The 20,463-nt window shown below is 43.1% G+C and overlaps 1 protein-coding gene across 13 annotated transcripts in view; it reads left to right on the top strand.

Moving 5' to 3' along the window:
- The first annotated feature begins 1,199 nt into the window (after positions 1-1,199).
- The window catches only part of LOC112562789 (kinesin-like protein KIF13A), a 153,089-nt gene continuing 133,825 nt past the window's right edge, over positions 1,200-20,463 (top strand). For 5 of the 13 annotated variants that reach the window (XM_025236277.1, XM_025236275.1, XM_025236276.1 and 2 more), the window contains exons 1-2: positions 1,202-1,417; positions 1,654-1,726. In XM_025236277.1, the coding sequence (XP_025092062.1) occupies positions 1,363-1,417; positions 1,654-1,726 (128 nt within the window). In that variant the 5' untranslated portion in view covers positions 1,202-1,362. Of the gene's footprint in view, positions 1,418-1,653; positions 1,727-20,463 lie in introns of all 13 variants that reach the window. The other 8 variants (XM_025236282.1, XM_025236279.1, XM_025236284.1 and 5 more) reach the window with 2 other exon arrangements.

Here is a 20,463-nt window from a genome sequence, read left to right as displayed (position 1 = left end):
TTTTTTTTTTTCATTTTCATTCCTACCCCAGCCCCTTCTTACATTAAGTACATTAAGATAACATCGCATAACTCAATTTACCCCGGTGAGTGGACCAAAGTGGTCCTTGAGAAAGCTGATGACTTTAGTTGTTACTCGTCGCTGATTTAAGACCGCACTGTAAAATTTAAGACTCTCTTGAACGAAGACGAAATTTTTTTTCTAATTCGTTCCCGGCCGTGGCTCGATCTAGGCCATCAGTTACGGTCCAGTGTTCAGGTAGGGCGCTTTTAGAGAGCATTATATAATCACCCGACCCGTCCACGCCACCCGACTAGTTATTAGCAGGCTGACTACGTCATCAGTAGGTCGTCGTGGCCCTCAGTTCACTGTGCAGATGTGTGGTCAAGAAGAAAAGTACGGGTCTGAAATGTCCGGAGATTTCCTGTACACAGTTCTCTTAACAAAATTTAATAAATGGATACTTCATTGCACAAAATGACTTTTGGAAAAGCATTTTTTTTAAAAGACTTGATTATGTCAAACTGATGCAATTGTATGTTAGTGTATATACGTACCATGGCGATAATTTAATTCCTGCAGTTTCCTTCTTGAGATGATATAATGTTTAGTTTGGAGAGTCTGTCGAGTATAAATTTTTAGGAAATTAATTAATATAAAGAAGTGTATGAATTTGATAGAGTAAATAATTATAATGTGAAATACGACTAAGGCAAAAATAGTTTATCTTTCCTAATCTGCGCTACTTGAAATGAAAGTATTTTAATCAGAAAAGCAATACATCAAATTTATTAGTCATTCCTTGATACAGCTTGCAGAGGACTCTCTCATTATTATTCCTGTCTCAGTAAGCGGGCGCGGGCGGAGCTAGTCGTGGAAATATTCCAATGCTGATCAGACTGCCATCGATTTCTGCTAGAAGCAGTCACAAACCATACACAGAAGCAGACGACAGTTTTGCGCTCCCGATCCCATTGACAGGTCTGACAAAACTTACTTCTCCGAGTCGATCATCACATTATCCTATGGTGAAAAAAAACCCATCTCCTTAAATATTCAAAACAGACACATACACGGCTGGACCAACCAAGAGCGTGGTGGGCGATCAGATGCACAGTTGTCTTCGCGACGTCGGCTGCTTCTGCTCGCAACCATGGATCACCGGAAGATGAATCATTCCGAGGCCCGGACACTGTATAGCGAGAGAGCAAGATGGCGACCTCTGCTGTGGAGTGCAGTGTGTAGCTATGCTGTGGGTGTGTGATTCGGAGTGAGGAGTACGACATGTAAACAAACCTGAGGCTGAGCTACAGGATACCAATTTGTCTTAATTTGTCGTCTTTGTCATTTCAATCAGGCACAATGGCTAGTGATAAAGTGAAAGTGGCCGTTCGGGTCAGGCCGATCAACCGACGAGGTAAGAAACTGTTTCGATACTACTGCAGAACACGCTGCTACAGTAGCTGCTTAGCAGCTAAGCATCTGTACGCTCACTGTATGGGCGGTTATCGTCTCCAGTAGTCGGGTACCGTTCAACACTCGTTTTTCCACTTCGTTTTTCTTCGACTTAATTTATAAATAGAGATAAATAAACACATTGCTGTCTTCCAATCACACTTTATATTGATTTATTTTCTTTTTAAATCCACCCAGAAATTGAACTTGCGACGAAATGCATCGTGGATATGGAAGGGAATCAAACAATTCTTCAGCCTCACAACGACAGGTGAGTGCGTCGAGTGCATGAGGTTATTTTGGCTTGACGGGAGACAGGTGTGGCGTGGCGTGGCTCGTTGTGGCGTGGTTTGGTGGATAGATCTACTTGTAAATAACAGGTGCTGTCAGTCGATTGATGACACTTGTTGACAACATTTAATATACCACTGGCATGTTGAATTTGTAGTCTCTATTGATGATTAATATGTATATATGCGCTTCAGAGAAAGGAGAAAAAGAAATTACATGGACTTCTCTATGTGTGTGTAGGTGGGTGGGGTGATGTGAGAGAGAGAGATGGGAAAGAAATTACTACATATTTAAAATACCGTACAATTTGGTGTATCGAGCGCACCTGTATATAAGATGCACACACTAAATTTTTTAAAAACTAAATTTTTTTCAAAATTAATCCATACTGGTTTATAAGCTACAAATATATACAACTAAAAAGCTGCATCATTTTGTCTCGTTTTCAACATGATGAGGGTGTGTGTTTCAGCAACTGATTTGATGCTTTAATTGTATGCGGCTGTGGTTTAAAATGTGAAAAATTAACACCGTAACTACGTGAAAAGTTAACATTTTAACATGGAACTCATTGAAAAATTAATCAGAATCTGAAACAGCCACAAACAAGTCGCATCGCTGTAAAGCTGAAGAGCTTGGGAAAGAAGACATGGCTTATTTGTCCGAATTTTACTGTAGCTGAAATGGAAAACTTCCCAAAATATTATATATATATATGATTTTCTTCCATACTTGCACTTATTTTGAACTATTCCCAAGAAATCCAGAACAATAACAGAAACAGATAGTTTGTTCACATTATTGCTGTTAATGTCATATTATCATGAATAATATTAACAGTGTAATACAAGAAAGAAGTGTTGCTAGGCATATCGAATTCATCCATTTAGTAAAAGCAACTCCCTTTAAACAGGAAAAAATGTATTAGATAAACAAGGAAGAAGTCATGATACACACATAACATTCATGAAAGTAATTAATTGTTTTTCACTTCCACACACTGTGTGTTTTTAAATTTATGAGCTGCTAGTTTGATAATCAGTCTTGAGTTTGGACCAGATGTTTTGCCCATGATATTAAACCTATGGTAATTGTGGCACAGGGAAGAAGGGCGTTGCTTGGATAGAATATACGTAGGGTACTATCAAATGACAGCATTTCTTAGGCCTGGGTATTTCAGTGCATATGTTAGCTGGAGACAACACAGTTCACAAAGAAGCACTTGCTTTGGCCTTTTGGGGTAAATTAGAGTCAATATCAAATGTCATTATTGTGTTGAGGCCTATCACTGACATATATCATGACAGTAGAGATGGACTCATGGATATATATTGACTTTCTTGGGTAAAGGATGAGTGCTCTCTGCTATTTTGGTTCTTAATTTAGGGTGAAAGACTTCAAATAATAATGCACCCACACACATGCATATTTTTATGTATGTGTGTGAGTAGGCATGCAGAAGTATGCATGCCAAGTGTTTACGTGCACCCACAGATTCATGCAGACCTGCCTTTGCTTTTGAACAAAAAAAAATTGTTTTTGAGAGAAACATGAGAAATACTCCTTGGATGAGATTCACATGAACTGGTTATAAGAATTTACATATTAAACATTAGTTGCTTCCTTTGAAATAAGAGGTAATCTATATAGGTAGAGTGTTATTTATTATATACACAGAAAATTCATAATGACAAAAATAATTTCTGACACTTTCACTTTTCATAATAAATTGCTAATTAACTAAAAAAACCTTGATTTTTATTAAACGGTCATAAGTTCAGGGATGATGCTGTTTGGGCAGTTTTCAGGATAAAATAAATTTCAAACTAAATAGTATTTTATTTTTCTTTATTTCTTCGTTGCATATATAGGACAAATTTTTCTCTTTGGCATTCCAACACATAAATTATCTCTTTAGGTTTTGATTTACTAGACTGTTATAGTAGTTTTTTTTCCATGGGGTCTGCATCACAGCAAATTGTAATGAGACTTTGGTTGAGAGATAATAGCATATTTGCTGCATGCTTATTTAACATAGTCATGCACCATTGACTTGATGTTTCAAAAGGTCAAGCTTCGTTGCCTGCATAGACACTACAGTTTGCTGTTTATCTGACTTGCTCAGCTTCAGAATTTCAATGGCACTCAGTCATTGTACTTGGATTGAGATGTTGAAATCTGACTCACTTATAAGCCTTAGTCATCTGCACACATCTGTAACTGACACCAGCTGTTGTGGTAGATGTCAGCTTATGACCCTTCTCACTTACAATGTTACATTCACAAATCTTGTGAGGGAATTATAAACTTAATTTTTTGCTCAAAGATTGCTTATGAAGAAATTTGTTTATTCTGTGTTGTTTAAAAACCTGAGATAATGCTGGCAGATCATGTCTAGCAAGTTTCTTTGTTATATTTTTACAACTATACAATTTTTATGAACTTCAAAAAGAATGAAGATTCTTACCAGAGTCGTGTAGCAGTTGCATTTTATATGTAATAACAAGTGATAAAGTAAATCAACACTTTACCTTTTTCTCATTGTATCTGTGAATTTAATAATCTTCAGATTTCTTCCTGTAAAACAAAATCTCAGTGTGGTTAGATGGTGGGTTTTGTGTGTGTATGTGTGAGAGAGTTTGTTGGTTTGTGAGATCAGTAACACAATTATCTTGACAATACATCTGGATTTTACACAAGCCATGTACCAACAGAGACAAAAGGTTAATACTCCGGTGGAGTGCTGTATCTAAGATTTCTTAAACAATCTGTAAATTGTTTATGTTAATGTTGAGGGTTGAAGAGTGTTGAAAAATTGACAGTCTGGAAGAGAAGAGTGGGGGGAAGGAACTGCATAGGAGCCACCAGAGGCTACAAGTTCATTTAACTTCAAGAACAGAATATTGCCTACAACACTGAGGTTAGGCTGTGTACATGCAAAGAGCAGTAACACACACACAAACCAAACAACCAAAAGGTGAAGGTCTACGCAACCTTGTGATAGGTGAAGCTTGTACACACCCATCATTGGGATTGATAACATCCCTGAACAAGGGATGGAGGCTTAGGGGCTGTCGTTGCGGTGTTCAGGCAGGCGGTTTGTTTACGTTTGTCTGTAAGCAGGGAAGATAAGTCCAACTTCAGAGTAAAGTTGGTGAAGACTTCGTTATGATATTGTAGCTTTTTGTAAAGACAGTTAAACTCACAGAAGTTGTGAAGAAAGTTCTCGAAAAGACAGTGAAGATGGTTGTAAAGTGTAACAAATGGGGAGGCGAGATAGACAATCGATCCAGGGAGAGGTATAATCATGTGGGTTTCAGCTGTTGGAGGGGATGGAAAAAGGGGGTAGGGGTGGTGATAGTCTGGAGATATCTTTTGTCGTCCCCACTTCTCACCATTTGTGTCAACGATCAGCTTACACTGCCAGGCCTACGGTTTTTCTAGATTTCCCAGTTGAGCTTCCACACGATGCTCATGTCCAGAAATAGCCAAATGTGGAGAGAAGTCCCGGAAGTCTGGAACTGGGCTTCATATGTCAGCCAATCTCCCATTACATGCTCTTCTCCACCTTTCTATCTCTCCCCGTTTCAAACAACTCCACCCATCCATTTCCTCAGATCTCAATAATGTGCGAGTTGGCTGTTGGACGTTTACTTCACTATTCGAGAACCGAAATACGTTTGGCACAAAACTGGTTTCTGGCATCTATATTGATCGTGGCAAGCAAGAGTTCAACAGTTGCCTTGCTACTACTGAATTTGTTTTTGGTTTTTTTCTTTTAATTCCCCTATCTCATTGTGGTAGGCTATCTTGCAATATACCATTTGCTGGAGAGAGAGAAATGGGAAGTTGATGTTTTACCCTGAGCCAACTGTATCACGGCAAAGCATCAGGAGCAACAGCAACCGCAGATAGAGAGAGACTGAATTGAGTAAAAAAAAAAAAACGAAATGGATGGAGAGGTTTCCACAAACGTGATCTCAGATGGTAAACACGAGCGACTTCTCTGAGACTGGTAAGAGGGAGTTAGGGGGTGGGTGGGTCTGGAACTCCTCATCTTCTGGTGACGTCACTGGGACACGTGACCGCTCGCAGTGGAGAATTAGTCACCGTGAAGATTGCTTCTGTTTCAAGCAGACTTGAGCTTGTCAGGTAGAGAGAGGCTTATCTCTCTCTCTCTGCGAGACTGGGAAAGAGAAAGAACAGCTCCTTTTATTTGTCTAAATAAAAAAATATGGACTTTGACGACGTCATATTTAGCTTGGCAACTGTTGCTAGTGACAACGCATGCACGGCGCGTGGGCTGATGGGTCTCGCAGAAAAGCTGCACTTCCTGATTAATCTTAGAGAGCTTGTAGTGCGCGCACTTCTTACATGGTTGCGTTGCTGAGTAATCTGTGGGCACTGCTTGTGAAAATGTGTGTAGTTGCTCAGGTAGAACTTCTTTCGTGATCGACATCCTTTGAATCGTCAACTTTGGGTTCACCTGCTTTCATGGAGTTTCCTACCCTTTCCCATGTCGATGATCGCATGTCCCTCCCCCATTCTTTTTTTTTCTTTTTTTTTTGCGTTTGTGCAGGTGCCCTTTATGTGCTGTATTGACATTGCACACACCTTCTCACTACACCTCGTGTTGTAAGGTGTTGACATCGTACACACCCTCTCACTACACCTCTTGTAACCCTGTGGGAGCTAGAGCAGTTCTGGGTGGGGAAGAAGCACCAGACTTGTCTCTGTTGCTGAGACTGGGGAGATCATCAGCGGAAGGTGTTAGTATTAGTAGTTGAAGTTAGCTTGAGCATCATACCAACAGTATGTGGTACTAACAGTTGATGACAGCTTGAACATGGCACCAACAGTGTGCAGTACTGACTCGTGGCTGCTGCGACGTCCATGGTGTGAAGATGTGGAAATGTCAACGACATCGACTACTTTCAGTGAACGAATCTGACCTTTTCTAACCTTCCACTCATCTGTCTTCCTCAAGACCGGATGTTTCTTAAGAAGAAGAACGCACACGCGCGTGCACACGACATCCGCGCGCAGTCACACGAGCGAACTGTGAGCTCATGGAAGAGTGGAAAAAAAGAGCTGCTGTTAGAAAATTGGCTTTTCCGCACAACTTCACATTATTTTTTGGCAGAAATTATGGTCTGTGCCTGGCATCCTTTTTTTTTTTAAAGTTTCGCCTTAGCTATGTAATCTTGTGGACTACAGGCAAAGTGAACTCTTAGCGCCTCCTAGGATGACTTTCAGAACTCACCCTTAGGGTTCGCTACACTTCGTCTTGTTCCCTGCAAACGTTTGCACAGTTGTGGCCAAGTGAGCTCAGGTAAACACCACACCACGCATATCTACAGCTACCTTCGCTCGTATACATATTAACGACTATGTTTGTCCAGACCAAACAGGTTCTAGTGATCCTTCATGCGCCCAGAATAAAGTTTTATCAAGGTTTACTTTGTTGTGATCCAGAATAAGTTTTTCTTGAGCTGAACACCCGCGTCTAGTTCAGTCCCCCGTCGGCCTCGCTTTCATCTCTAATTCTTGATATGTAGTATCAGATTATGTTTTGATATATAGCATCAGATCATGTTTTGACAGCTTGCCTTGATCTGATAAAATATTGAATGCTTACAGCAGTGGTAAGGAAGGCAGGGAAATCTCATCTGTGGAGATACACTTACCAGGGAGACTGCGTTGAGCGGGCAATATTTTTTCGACATCTTCTTTGATGGCTTTAGACGATGTATTGGAGGCAATATTCTTAAGTTCGTCTGGTTGTTGGAATATGGGATTACTGTAAATTGATCCCTCATCGGTTTTATCAGAGTTCAGCCGATCATTTCTAGGACAGTTAGCACTCACAGTCGAGCAGAGTACGCCTAAGAAAGTCGTATACATAGCAGAAAGAAAGAAGGGGCGGCGGGCAATACATTGTAAGTGGTTCACCGTATCTAGGGCGCAGTCCGCATAATATTTTGTCGCCCTCATATTTTTCCTGATAGATCATGTACCAATCATTGCTAAGTTATCTAAAGTATTTTTTCCAGTCACTGTTCCAGGCGAGATTCGAATCAGCGACCTCCTGCTACACAGTGTTTTATCACTATACAGCTCATGCTGTAATAGTCTCTCTTTCTCGATCCTATAGTAATATAGTAGTGCATGTTCACTTGAATTGACCAGTATTTTTTTAAAACTTTTATTTATTATTTGTCGTTTTCCTTCAGATTCAGAGAGTTTACTCGTTAAAGAAAGTTTAACCCGTACAAGACATAAATGAAGAGTTATTGATTACTGAGGAGTTTTACGAGGAGAGAAAGTGAGATCGATGAAAGCGAGAACACAATTAAAATAGGTCTCTCTTTCAGTCTCTTTCTGCATGCATGCACGCGCACTGTTTAGTAATCAATAACAGTATTTTTGCATAATTATCTATTTTGTTGCTCGTAATCGTGGAGGAAATGACAAAACTACTTTGCACACACATTTCCTTGCCTAGCAGGCTCAGAAATTATTTGAATGGACTACGGAAGGCATTGAGTACGGCTGTATTTACATAAACACAGCGAAATGATAATGGAAGGACCTTCATTGGATTGTGGAATGTTCCCGAAACAAGTTCGAGAAGAATAGAGGATTTGTGTATTTAGATGGCTCGGTGCACAGCTGGCCACGGCTGTGTGATGCTGTGGACTTTGTTCATCACTGTCTACACATTGCCTTATGTTTTGAATGTATTCAACACGGCTTTATTCTGTATGTACATATTTCATGGTGGTACTTGACATAATGAGTACTTTCGTGAATTACTTTGTATGTGTGTACACGACTAGAGTGTGCATGTCACATTCTGTACCCGATTACACTGTGTGCATAACACACGGTGTAGGGCGTTACATGTTACACCACTCTCTACTGTACACAGCCCTCGTTCATACCGAGGCCCGAATTTCGACCAAAGCCAGTCTCCAGGAGGACCAGACGGCCCCTTGGGCTGATCTCTAGCTGCCTTTTTTCCCCCAAATCGCGCTTCATCGACTGTTCGTACAGTGTATGGCGCGTGCTGCAAGTAAACCCCTTCCCATCTCCTCCTCCCCCACTCAACCCACACTCCACACTCGCTCCTGCCTCACCCACCACCATCGCCGCCTCATCCACTGCTATTGTGGTACGGTTGGCAACAATTCAGAACCCGTCGTTTCACGTTTCACTACAGACGCCTCGTGCAGGGAAGCAATTTTATGCAAGGGCTAGGATCGCGAGGGAAGTTGGGCTTCGACCCTACAGTGGAGAATAGGGTTTAGGACCTAGCGTGCCTTCGCCATCCTTGCGAGTAAACACACCTCAGGTCCGAGGTGTGGGGGATGTGGCCGGCACGAAAAGGTTCTCCCCCACCTCTCTGTGTTTCTGTCCACGCGAAAGAAAGAAAAGTTCAGGAAGGGTCACGCACTCACACACACTGACGACGATTGATCCTTTTGGAAATTGTACTTAATCAGAGGTCGCCAGAAACAAAGGCCACATACACATGTTAGTCACCCACTCAAAACAATATAAAATAAACGACTAATTAATGTCAACCTTTCACTCTTCCATTAATCACTTTGCAAACTAGTTAAAGCATATCTGTACACCTGCGCGCGCACACACACAAGCAAACTCAAGAGCAACCAACAGACTATAAGAACAGGCGGAGGGCTTCCTGGGGAGGGTTCACTGACTCCTCCTTCCGGCCAACCTTGGAGGGGACATTGAAGTGCCATTTGAAACCCATAGTCAGCACAGTCTGCGTGGTCCTCTTACGGAAGGTCTGGTCGAAAGACTCGGAGAACTACCGCGGAGGGGGAGTGGTCGGTAAGAAAGAGCGCCTCGGAGTCGCACGTGCGGTGGGCGGAGCAGCGCGGCAAGAGCTGAGCTACATATGAGCGCAACATTCATGGCTCCACTTCCTTTTCTGATTTGCCCGATGCATAAATGCGTTTCGCAACGGAGGTGATCGATAACGCGAATCTGAAACTCTTTTTTTGAGTGTGTGTGTGTGGTGGTGGAGGAAATGGGGAGGTGTGAAATATTTCAGGCTAGCACTGCTGTCGTGCACCAGCAGCCGTAACGCCCAGGCTTGCACGCGTCACCACAGCCGCGACCCCTGTCGACGGCCAACCGGGAGGAAACGGGAACATCGCCAGCCGTTTCTAGCGGGAGGGTGAGTTGTGGTGGAGAGAGTGGTGTACAGGGGCCAAACTTCCATTCACAACCGATTGGACGATGCAGCTGAACATCATCATCAGCAAAAACATTTGCTTATAACCACGATCCCTGGCTACGAGGTCAGGGTTGAGTGCGAGTTAGGTGGAAGTCGGTGGGTGGAGAAGGGTATGTTCAGGCTTTCTAACGGTCCTTTTCGAGACCGAGGTGGGGGGAGGGGAAGGTGAAGTGAAGGACAGCTTTCAGCAAGTCCGTTAAAGGTGACGTCACCATGGAATTGCATTGTAGCGTTCCTCTGGAGCCAGTTAGGAACAGTAGTACCTTTTTTTTCTCTTGTTAGAAGACGGGGGGCGGTGAGACGAGGGACTGGATGGAACGATGATGTGAGAGCTGAGAGCTTGTTGTGTGCGGCCGCTGCAGCTCGCGAGGCCACCATTTAATTTCCCACGCCATCGGGGTTAATTTTCTCATTTGGTGTCGTTCGTGGCACTGGAGTGAGGGTACATTCAAATTTATCTCGCCCACGAAAAAAAGTCTCATTCTTCCTTTCTTTCTGCCCTCCCTCCATTGTCTCTATCTCTCTTTCACACACCCAAACCCGAAAATATGAAGCATAAAAGAAAAAATCTGACCACAAGTGAACTTGAGGTTCAGTACTAACTGCATCAAGATTTTCTGGCGCCTTAAAATGATGTCGAATCCGATAAAAAGTCCGATAGAAGATAACATTCTGTTGACGAAGCGCAGGTTTTTTTTTGTGAAATCTATTGATTCTTGTGAAAGCAAACACGAGTCGGCAAACGGAGACCCCTGGCTGTTTCTTTAATGGGAAGACACTTGTAACCCTGACCAGCCTGTCCAGGAGACACAGAGGCTGGCTGTGGCCAGCTTATCCGATACCTCAGCTCGCATCTTGGCCCGGCTCGCCATGTTGTGATAATCAGAGAAACAAGCGGCTCGACCTTGTCTCGAGCTGTGATTGATTGCTTGTTGATTACTTCCCTCCTTACTCGCTTCCTTTTGAGCGAAAAAAAAAATTCCTTTAGGCTTGATGAGGATTTTACAGGGATGCCCTTTGCAAGCTTAGTGCAGGCGTACTATTTATCCTCGCGTGCGTGCACGTGAAAACAAGCAGAAGAGAGAGAGAGAAAGAAATCGCGAGTGCCTGCAGGAGGCCGCGTAGGCAGCGATTAAACCAAATTAAAGTATTGACTGAAGTTTAAAACCGATTACAGGAAGTTTTTTTTCTCAGAGAATGTTGCCTCTCCAGGAAGGACACTGACGTGGGTGTAACTGTCGGTAGGTGATGTTTGGTCGAGGCTCATGCTTACAAATGTCTAAAAATATGGAGATATTGGCGAATTCTTTTTCTGTTTACTGATCCTAGATGTTATTTTCCCATTCGTTTGTTAACTAGCTTCTCCCTACCCCACTACAAAAAAAAAAAAAAGTTCCTTGGTTTTCCTGGAAAATATTTAGACTGGCGTGAAACACTATATCCAAGGGATGCCTGGACATTTGTTTCTCCTCTTTCTGCGAGACGCCAGGCACAACATGGTAGCCAGTCTGGGACATGTTTAATGTATTCACAATCAATGGCGGGCGCGTCTCGGGTGATTGGGTGGCTTGGATGTTGATGGCGTAGCAACCCAACCGGGGGTGGCGAGGGCTGAATGCTTTCTTTCTTGCACAGCCAGGGAAGGTAAACAATGACGTCATAGTCCTGGGTGTTTTTTTTTTTATTTGTTGCTAAGGAAGCGGATCTGTCTTAGGAGCAGGAAAGAAGTCTGACGAGGTGAGCGATACACGCATCGGCAGGTAACTGTCCGTAAACGAGGCTAGTTATGTCAGGGAGGAAGATGCTCGCAGGTAACTGCTTTATGAAGAGGATAGGCAGGTGGGCCGAGGGAGAGTGTCCACAGGTAATTAGAGTGTAATTACACGAGGAAGCGAGTACGGCCATTGGCCCTAAGAGGATTGCCGGCCAAAGAAAAAGAGACTTTGTTATATCTCCTCTTACAGTTTCCAGACTCGTTGACCTCCCTTGGGAGGCGAGATGATCATCATTCTTTCTCATCATCGACTGATGCACCGAGGAATTCTTTACAGAAAGCAGCTTTCAGACATTCTGTTCTTTTGCACATCATTGTTTGTGTCTTGGACATATAGGTCCTGACCTTTCGGAACCCGAAGATCACTGGAGTCTGAGAAACCCGCCCTGGATTCTCCTTTCTCCAAAGAACAGCTTTTGCTCCCCTGAAATTAAAGAGCAGGCTATACCACATTCCTTTTAGTCTCAGGTAGACGAGTGTCCTTTGAGAGACTGGTAAGGGGATCTGATTAAGGTGCGGGAAGATGAAAGAGTCCAGCTCAAGTCGATACGTTCTTGCGAGGACTTAATTCTCCAGACAAAAACGAAAAAAAAAAAAATCCTGGATGTATTGGAAGCGAATCAGCTATCACGGGGGTTATAAACTTTGGAGTGTGTGGCCAACGGCTTAGACATATCATCGCCATGTCAAAAGAGACTAGAAACCCCGGATGCCTATTAAAATAGGAACTTCCATACATTACCTTCCTCTATATCTGCGGGGTTGGGAACATCCATTAATGTCCGATCACACAAAGCTGCTTATTGATGTATATTTCATAAATAAGTAATTTTGATATGTGCCCATTACTGTCGCGCAAGGATAAGACTTGCTCAGAGAGAAGGATGTTTTTAATACGGTGATCAATGTTTGTTTTATTCGAGGTAGCCAGAGGAAATCGAAGATGAGAATGATAAGATAAATTTGATTCGTGTGTCAGCCACAGATATTTTAAAAAATGAAAAAATCAGAAACGTGGCTCATGGTATTATGCCGATCCTGTTTCTATCGCACCAGCAGACCTTTCTGTTAGAAAGCTGTAAGAGGAATGGAGTAGATTGCTGCAGCTGTGAATACATTCTCGGTAGGTTTTTTTGAGCTGTGGAGAGATTAGTACATGTGAACTGGTCTTAACAGACCTGTACAGAAAGATTGGTGGTAGGTCTATTCTTATTTTGAAATAAACAGTAGTAATTATGTAGAACTGCGGAAAGATTGTTGATCAGAGCAGCTGTGAATAGACGTTAGTACATTCGTGCAGCTGTGATTCGTGGTGTTCACAGATATCCTACAGTTGTGTGCGGATGTGAACAGATTCACAGCAGCTTCATATATTTGTGGATACAGCTTTCTACAGATCCGTGCAGATGTGGAAACAAAAAATCCATTCGGATTTGGAATGGTCATCTGGAGATATGTCCAGCTGCGTCTATAAATAAATTCTCAGCAGATTCATGCAGCTGGATACAGATTTTCGGTGAATTTGTGCAGCTGTAACAAGATGTCAGTAGGCCCGTGCGCCTGTCGACGCCTCTCTCCAGCTTTTGTAGCGGACAGTGCAGACTCGAGAGTGGCCACGCGCAGAGAACCACGACATGTTACCATAACCTCGGCTAATGGAATCTGCTCGCGAGACTTGCCAAGGGCATCTGCATGCGAAAACAGCAATTCTCCGGCGTTTGATCGAGTTAATGGCCGCCCTCGCCACGGTCGCCGGGACCTGCGGGCACGGCTGCACCAGGTGGAAGCGGCGGCGCAGGGCAGCGTGCATCAAGTGAACATCAAATGAACATCGAAGGATGTTGAGGAGGCACAAAAGAGCCGGGACCTCCGCCGGCGTCCACTGTCGCCGCCGCTAGCCAGTTCTGTGATCCTTCCAGATAATTGTCGGGTAAATGTTCAGGACTTTGAAGATCGAACCTACTCCGTTGTCCTCCATCCCTTCCCCCAGCCGGCTACTTTTTGGCTATCCGCCGTATAATGTTAATTTGGTTCTGTGGAGTTAGTTGAGGACAGCTGTCCAGACGAAAAAGAATGTTAAGTAGAGAGAGAGGCTAGAAGTATCCAGCTCAAACTGTTGGAATGTTCTTTTTTGGGCATGATTGTATTGGTGCTTCAAGCAATAGATATAAGAGATACTTAACCCCAGCCGAGCCAGTGCCACGGAAGATTAACCATGAAATTAAAAGCGTGGAGGCGAAAGAGGAGAAAGACGAGGGTGAGCTGGGTGGAAGTTGAACTCACGAGCACCGTGCAATTTCTGAAGTACTGAAGTACTCCGTACAGCCCGGAATTTCACGAGAAACTATACTAAGAATAAAACTGGCTATACATCGAAAAAGCTACACTTGTCATAAGATTGCTTTTGTGCAAGACTAGGCGTGAAACGACAAACCACGCAAAAGTAGATGTCTGGTTGTATGATAGTCGAAAGATGACACTATCATGGTTTTGCTAACACAGTTTTATTCTTTTATTTCTTTTTAAATTTTACTTTTTATTGTCTTTAGTATTTTATTTCATTTCTGTTAATTTAATTTTTTTTTTTTGTTTTATTTCATTTATATCAGATTTTATTTTACTATTTTATATTATTATAGTTATGATTTAGTATTGCTACTATTTTGCCTAATCGAGTGCTATCTTTTGAACTTTCTGCATTTGTATTCTTTGGCATCTTGCGCCACAAGCTACCTTTCGAGATGTGTCCTGCCAGACCCCAAAAACAAAATAAAAAAATAAAAAGAAGAGAGAAAGAGAAAGGAGGTGTTAAAGATCGAGAGGTTGGGGAGCGGTTTAAAATTTCCCTGTAGCGGATCCGATTAACACCGGCACCTTGTCGTTCATTGATTTTTCGATGGAAGAGAAGACGATGGAGGCAATGAGGATCACCATTAGAGGACGTGCAGCAAGCCGCGTGCGGCGGCGCTGGTCGTGAAACGTCACTCCAGGTCCGGCACGTAATTGACGCGTTCGTGACGTGCCGTACGTGACGTGCCTTGGAGGTCCGGACCGTGGAGACTGCAGTGCAGGTTTTTTCCCCTAACATTTCCGCGCTAATGGAAGTCACTAAACAGCTCCTGGTCTCAGATGCATGCACCACACGGTTTCTCCTGGCAACGGCTCCTTTTATTTTAACGGGAAAACGTTGAGAGGACGCTAAAGAATGATATGAACGTCTGACTTTCACTGCAGGCCGAGGCTTGGTCGAGCGGAGAAGGACCCGAGAGTCCGAGCCACGGACCTAGAGATACCTAGAGATCCACGACGCCGTCGACACGTGTGTGTGTGTGTGTTATATATATATGTGTTGTTTGGCGGTAAGTTCACAGTTATCGCATTTAAGCACTGCTTCGGGTCGTATCCGATTCGAGATAAAACAATCTCGGTGTTAGTCAGGTACCTCGGGTGTAAAGCAACAGACCCTGCCGGGTGGAGGTCGAGAGAGGAGCGTTATCTCTCTTCACATTCCAGTCCCGACGGTGTGGGTGTTGTAGATGTAGATGATACCTCATATCTGGCCTCTCGCCAGTCAGGTTTGCTTACGTGTACGTCTCTCGTCTTTGTGTATTTTGCGCGTCTGGTCTGTAGTTTCTGATGCCTGCAGTCACGCAATTCGTCATGAGAGAAGCGCGCAGGTCAACGAAGACCGGTTGCTGCCCAGTGTTATGCAGTGCACAAGCTGTCACCACCTTAACCCCACTGTTGTTATTGTCACTGACAGTCGGATTATTCGTTGAAAGAAGGGATATGATGAGTGATGGCTTGGGGTGGTGTGTTGGTGGTGCACTTTTGCATATCACCACGCCGGCTGTTCTCGCGGATGCTAATCTTCGAGAGTAGCGTTTCCTTGTTTCAAGACAATCACTCGTCCAGTTCCGACCAGGAGACCCTCAGATCACCACCCTCCTTCCCTAACCTCCTTCCAGCTCTGCTGCCTTCGACCGCCTTTCGTGTCTGGGTGTCTGGTCTCTGCGTGCTGCCTAAAGCCGGTTAGAGATGAACAAAAGTCCAACACTTCCCGACGTCTGGGAATCGAAGAGCTTGGGTCTGGCTGCATGACTTTTTAAAGCCCTGTTCGGTGGAGAAAATTCTATGCAAACCCATCCATTTTTTTATGATTTATGTCTAATTAAATATGTTATATACGGAGGGAATGTGCCCTTGTGATTTCTGAGTCGAAGAGAGAGTATTGAGAGGGGGAGAGGGAGATACAGATATCCCGATTCACCTTGCGCCAGACCACCAATGGCGCATGTTTGGATGCGGCGAGGTGCTGCAGAGTACAGACTGCACAGACTGCAGACGAACAAACTTTGGACGCTTGCGTGTCGTCAGTGTTTGGAGACCTGTCACGTGTGTTTGGATTTCATCCCTCGTCCCCTTTCTCTCTGCCGCACATAGGGGGCGCTAGCTGCACTGTCCGGCGAAGGTCCACAGACCTGTCTGGGGGAGTAGGAAGGGGATCGAGCGCAGACAGTGACGTCAGTCCTGTCCTAGATGCTGATTGAAGAATTTTTTTTTTTTTGTAAAATTTTCAAAGGATCCATTTTATTCATTGTGTAGATTTATTTAACGGTTGATAGTTGATGTATGGATTGGTTTGAAAAATGGCCGTTGTCTTTCGGAAGGAAACGCAGATTGGTCAAATGTTTCAGATAAAAACAGTAAAGCAATGAATGGGACAAGATGAGAGAAAATGAACACGGGAAAGAAAGCAGACATCACAATACTGGGAATGCCAACACGTGACCAAAGATCTCATACTATAGATACACAAACCATTTATTCAACGCTGCTTGAATCTGTTCTTGTAACGGCTGGCATCTTTACGACCACAAACTCCTTTGATCTTCTTAGTAACCACTGCGGAACATCTTTTAGTTTAAGGGACGAGAGAGATATCTATTTAGGAAAGAAAAGGACGGTCCTAAAACGATGCTATAAGTATAAAACGTTTAAAGTCTGGAACTGGGCCAAACTGTGATGGAGGTCAGACATAGGTAATAGCTGCTTGTTAAATAAGACCAGAAATAAAAATGTCTGTCCGGTTGAGCGGGCAGTATAAAGTGCCTTGTCCTTCGTTTTGGCAAAAGGTCACATCGGCACACTGACCTCTGACCGTTCTTCTGGTGGTGGTTGCCTACCGTTCCTGACGGCGCGGAAAATAAGAAAGAAGCGACAGCGACAACCACGGCGTTCGTCCAACTTATTGACTCGAAGCTTGCCTTCATTGTCGTCGGGAGAATCGGTGGCTGTTGATATTGTGAAGACCCATGGGGGTAGACTGAGGGGCTAGCTTTGTCATATGACTAAAACTGCCGACTATTTTCTTGATTGACTTATTGCAATTAGCAATTATTTTTAATAGAAATATTTTAGATTGTTCAGAGCTTTATATCTGAGTAAAAATATATTACTCATACTTTTATCTTGCCTATATAATCTTATTAGCGTACCTTGAGTCGATCGCTTTTTTGGAAGGAGTGAGTTTATACTCGTACATTTGCTTGCTTGTCGTGAATATTCCTTCCTGATAATAGATTACGGGTCTAATAAACTGGAATATCTATTCCTGATCATAGTTGACGGATCTAGTGGTGTGGAATAATACTTCCAGTTCATAGTTTAAAGGTCTGTTGATCATAGCTTATTGGTTTGATGATGTGGAACAGATTGTCTGCCAGCGAAATGAACTCCACAGTTCTCTGTATTGTTCGGTTTCTTAACATTCCAGAACAATTGGCACGAGAAGCTCGCCCAGTTTGCTCAGTCACCCGATACTTCACACACCTCACCCTCACAAACCCATACCTCACCCGACGCAAGCTCAACTTCCCAGCCACGAGGGTGAATGAATATGTGCTCTTGCGGTTTTATGAGAAAGCTTAAAACTTTGTTACTTTGTGCGGCGTTAAAGAAACATCTAATTTTATCTTTTTTTCCCCCTTTTTTTATGCCTTCTCTGTGCAATTTTCTCGTTTGATTTTTTTTTTCTCTCTTTACATTCGATTGCGGGCTCGCTGCTTGCTGTGGCTGTCTTTTGATTGTGTCGACCTCACTGATTTTATGGATGAGAACTGGGCCTGCTGTAGGGACTCCGACGTGAATTGAGCCTTGATTTAAGGCATTCTAGCGATTAAAATGGTATTAATTTAAAAGAGGGAAAAAAGTTTATTGCTTTTCTCGTCTTCCCGGGGATCAGATCCGAACCAGCAGTCCGCCTTTTTTCATCCATGTTCTGTCAGACCCAATGCAGCTAATGTATTCATTGAAATGAAGCATGCCAGGCTGGAGGACGCTACAGTGAACACCCTATTTGTGAACGGTCAGTGGGATTGCTTCCCTTCTTTTCACAGGAGTTTTTTTTTTTTTTTTTTAATTCTTCCTGCTCTCTCCAGTTTTCTCAGCTCTGTCAAAAACACTCCAACATGTTTAAATGCAATAAGAGTATTTTCGGGGATGGAGAAGAAGCAGAAAGAGATGTTTGTGGAGTATGTGCAAATTTTGTTTACACCTATGTTTGTATTTTAAATTTACATTCAGGAAAGCGGTGTCAGTGAACATTTGACAAATAAGTGATAAAAAATTAAGGTAAAGGCTCATGCTGTCTAGTAGGCGTTGTGGATGTAAGTGGTTCATCATGTCCAGAGCAAGTATTGTGGAAAGCAGAGCGTGTGTGAGGGAATATTTACAACATCAGTTAAAATCGAACCGGAAAAGATAATTTTGTAACTGATGCCACTTTCTATGTAGATTATCTGTTGCAAGTCGATGAGCTAATGCACCTATTTATCTCATTGTGGATCATGCGTGGATCTTACTATGGGTTAGGTCGACACACACACACACACACTTTATACTGTAAACCATGGCAACAGAAGCACAGTCCCACTGTATAATAACGAAACAATTTCATTCACGACCATCACTTCCTTCTCCATCATTGGGAAGGCCCACATTGCAAACTATGTTTTCCAGACGACACCAATCGTACCAGCAAGTACCAACAACTGCCTTGTAAAACGACCTGCTCATCACCGAAAGGGACTGGTCTAACTGGGGAGTCTTGTCAACAGCTTCGTCTATCCAGTTCTCTCTAACGACCGTTACCGGCAGACCAGCATAACTCATTCATCATCTAGTACAAGCCAAGGAACGAATAAATGAATGAATGACATCAGCACTTTGTGTGCTCTGTGTATTGTGTATGATTGATAAAATATGTGGCTAGATAATGAGAGAGTGCACTGCAGCGTTCATCAGATTTTCTGAGAAATCTTTCTCCCCGAAGAGAATAATTTCACGTCAGAACTGCACCGGTTGCGCCGCCTGACTTCGTCCGATAATTCAATTGTGACGGCCGTTGTGGAGCTCCCTAGGATGATGAAGTCGCCGCCGAGTGTTTCAACTGAAGGTTAGGAAATATTGAGCAAGCTCAGATTACACGAGCGCTCAGTCGAAATACACGTTCCGCCGCTTTCCTATGTAAATAATGGCTGTTTACGATACAAAACACAGTCAGTCCTGTTGCGAAAAATATTATAAATATAACAGTTGTCACATCAAAATGAACGGGTTATTGTTTTTGTCGCAGACCGTAAAACCGGTAAACATTTTTCCCCGACGTCGTGACCAGGAAAATCTCTTAGACCGCCGATGACCGACATGTTCAAAGACTGAAGGAGCTGAGTTGTAGTTCGAACTAAAATTTTCCTTTTTTTTTTTTAATTAATCACCGAAAAATGTCAAGCCTTTTGGTTTTAAGACAAGGGTTAGGGTTTACTAAAATTAAATTATATATGTAGAATATACGTTTCATATCCCTCGCCTCATATCCTGTACTGGTCCAGCACTTGAAATCTCCTTGGATGCCATAAAATATTTTCTATTGTGGTTTAATGGTCAGCTTTATGTTAGCTTGTGAGTCCTTATACGCACATTAAGGCCTTAATCTGTACAGCTCTTGTCTGAAAATTAAAGAACCACTTATAGCTTCATCAAAGAAACCAGTAACTGCTGTCAGGCTGTGATTTTGTACTAACCTGAGGTGACCCAAGATCTCTAACTGTATATACTGTTTCTAGGAAAATTGTGGACGAATAAAGTTGTATTGTATCCGTACGAGTACACATTGTGGCCATTTTATCTGTTCTTAAAGAATCGCATAAGCAAACGTTTTCATCGTCGTCACATACTTGTGAACACTGTTATGAACACTGCCAATAGCCACCGAGCCAAAAAAAAAAACACCAAAGAAACTCCCTAATAAACGTGCACACGCAGAGGTAATAAGGGAGACAACAAAGACTTAGCTACGGGAGGTAATCATGACGTCATAACCCGTAAAGCGTCCAATCGGAGAGAAATACGAGCAGTGACAGCCGTCACCGAGTAATGCGTATTGACAATAAACAACTGGTTGCCATGGAAACCGAATCAGCTGGAAAAATCTGAGACAAAGGACATCAAACGGGTAGGGCCGGGCGGAAAAGTGCCGGACAAATTGCTCGGGTGATTGTAAAGACAGGGCTGGGTGGATGTTGCCGAGTCCCGGCGTTCCTCGCTGCATCTGCCCATGCGTAGACGCGTCACGGAGATGCCATTGTTTGCTGGAAGGGCTGCTGCTGCTGAT

This window comes from Pomacea canaliculata, linkage group LG4, assembly GCF_003073045.1.
Source record: "Pomacea canaliculata isolate SZHN2017 linkage group LG4, ASM307304v1, whole genome shotgun sequence".
Taxonomy (NCBI): Eukaryota; Metazoa; Mollusca; class Gastropoda; order Architaenioglossa; family Ampullariidae; genus Pomacea; species Pomacea canaliculata.
The sequence above is the reverse complement of the archived record's forward strand: the minus strand, read 5'-3'. Positions and strand labels throughout refer to the sequence as shown.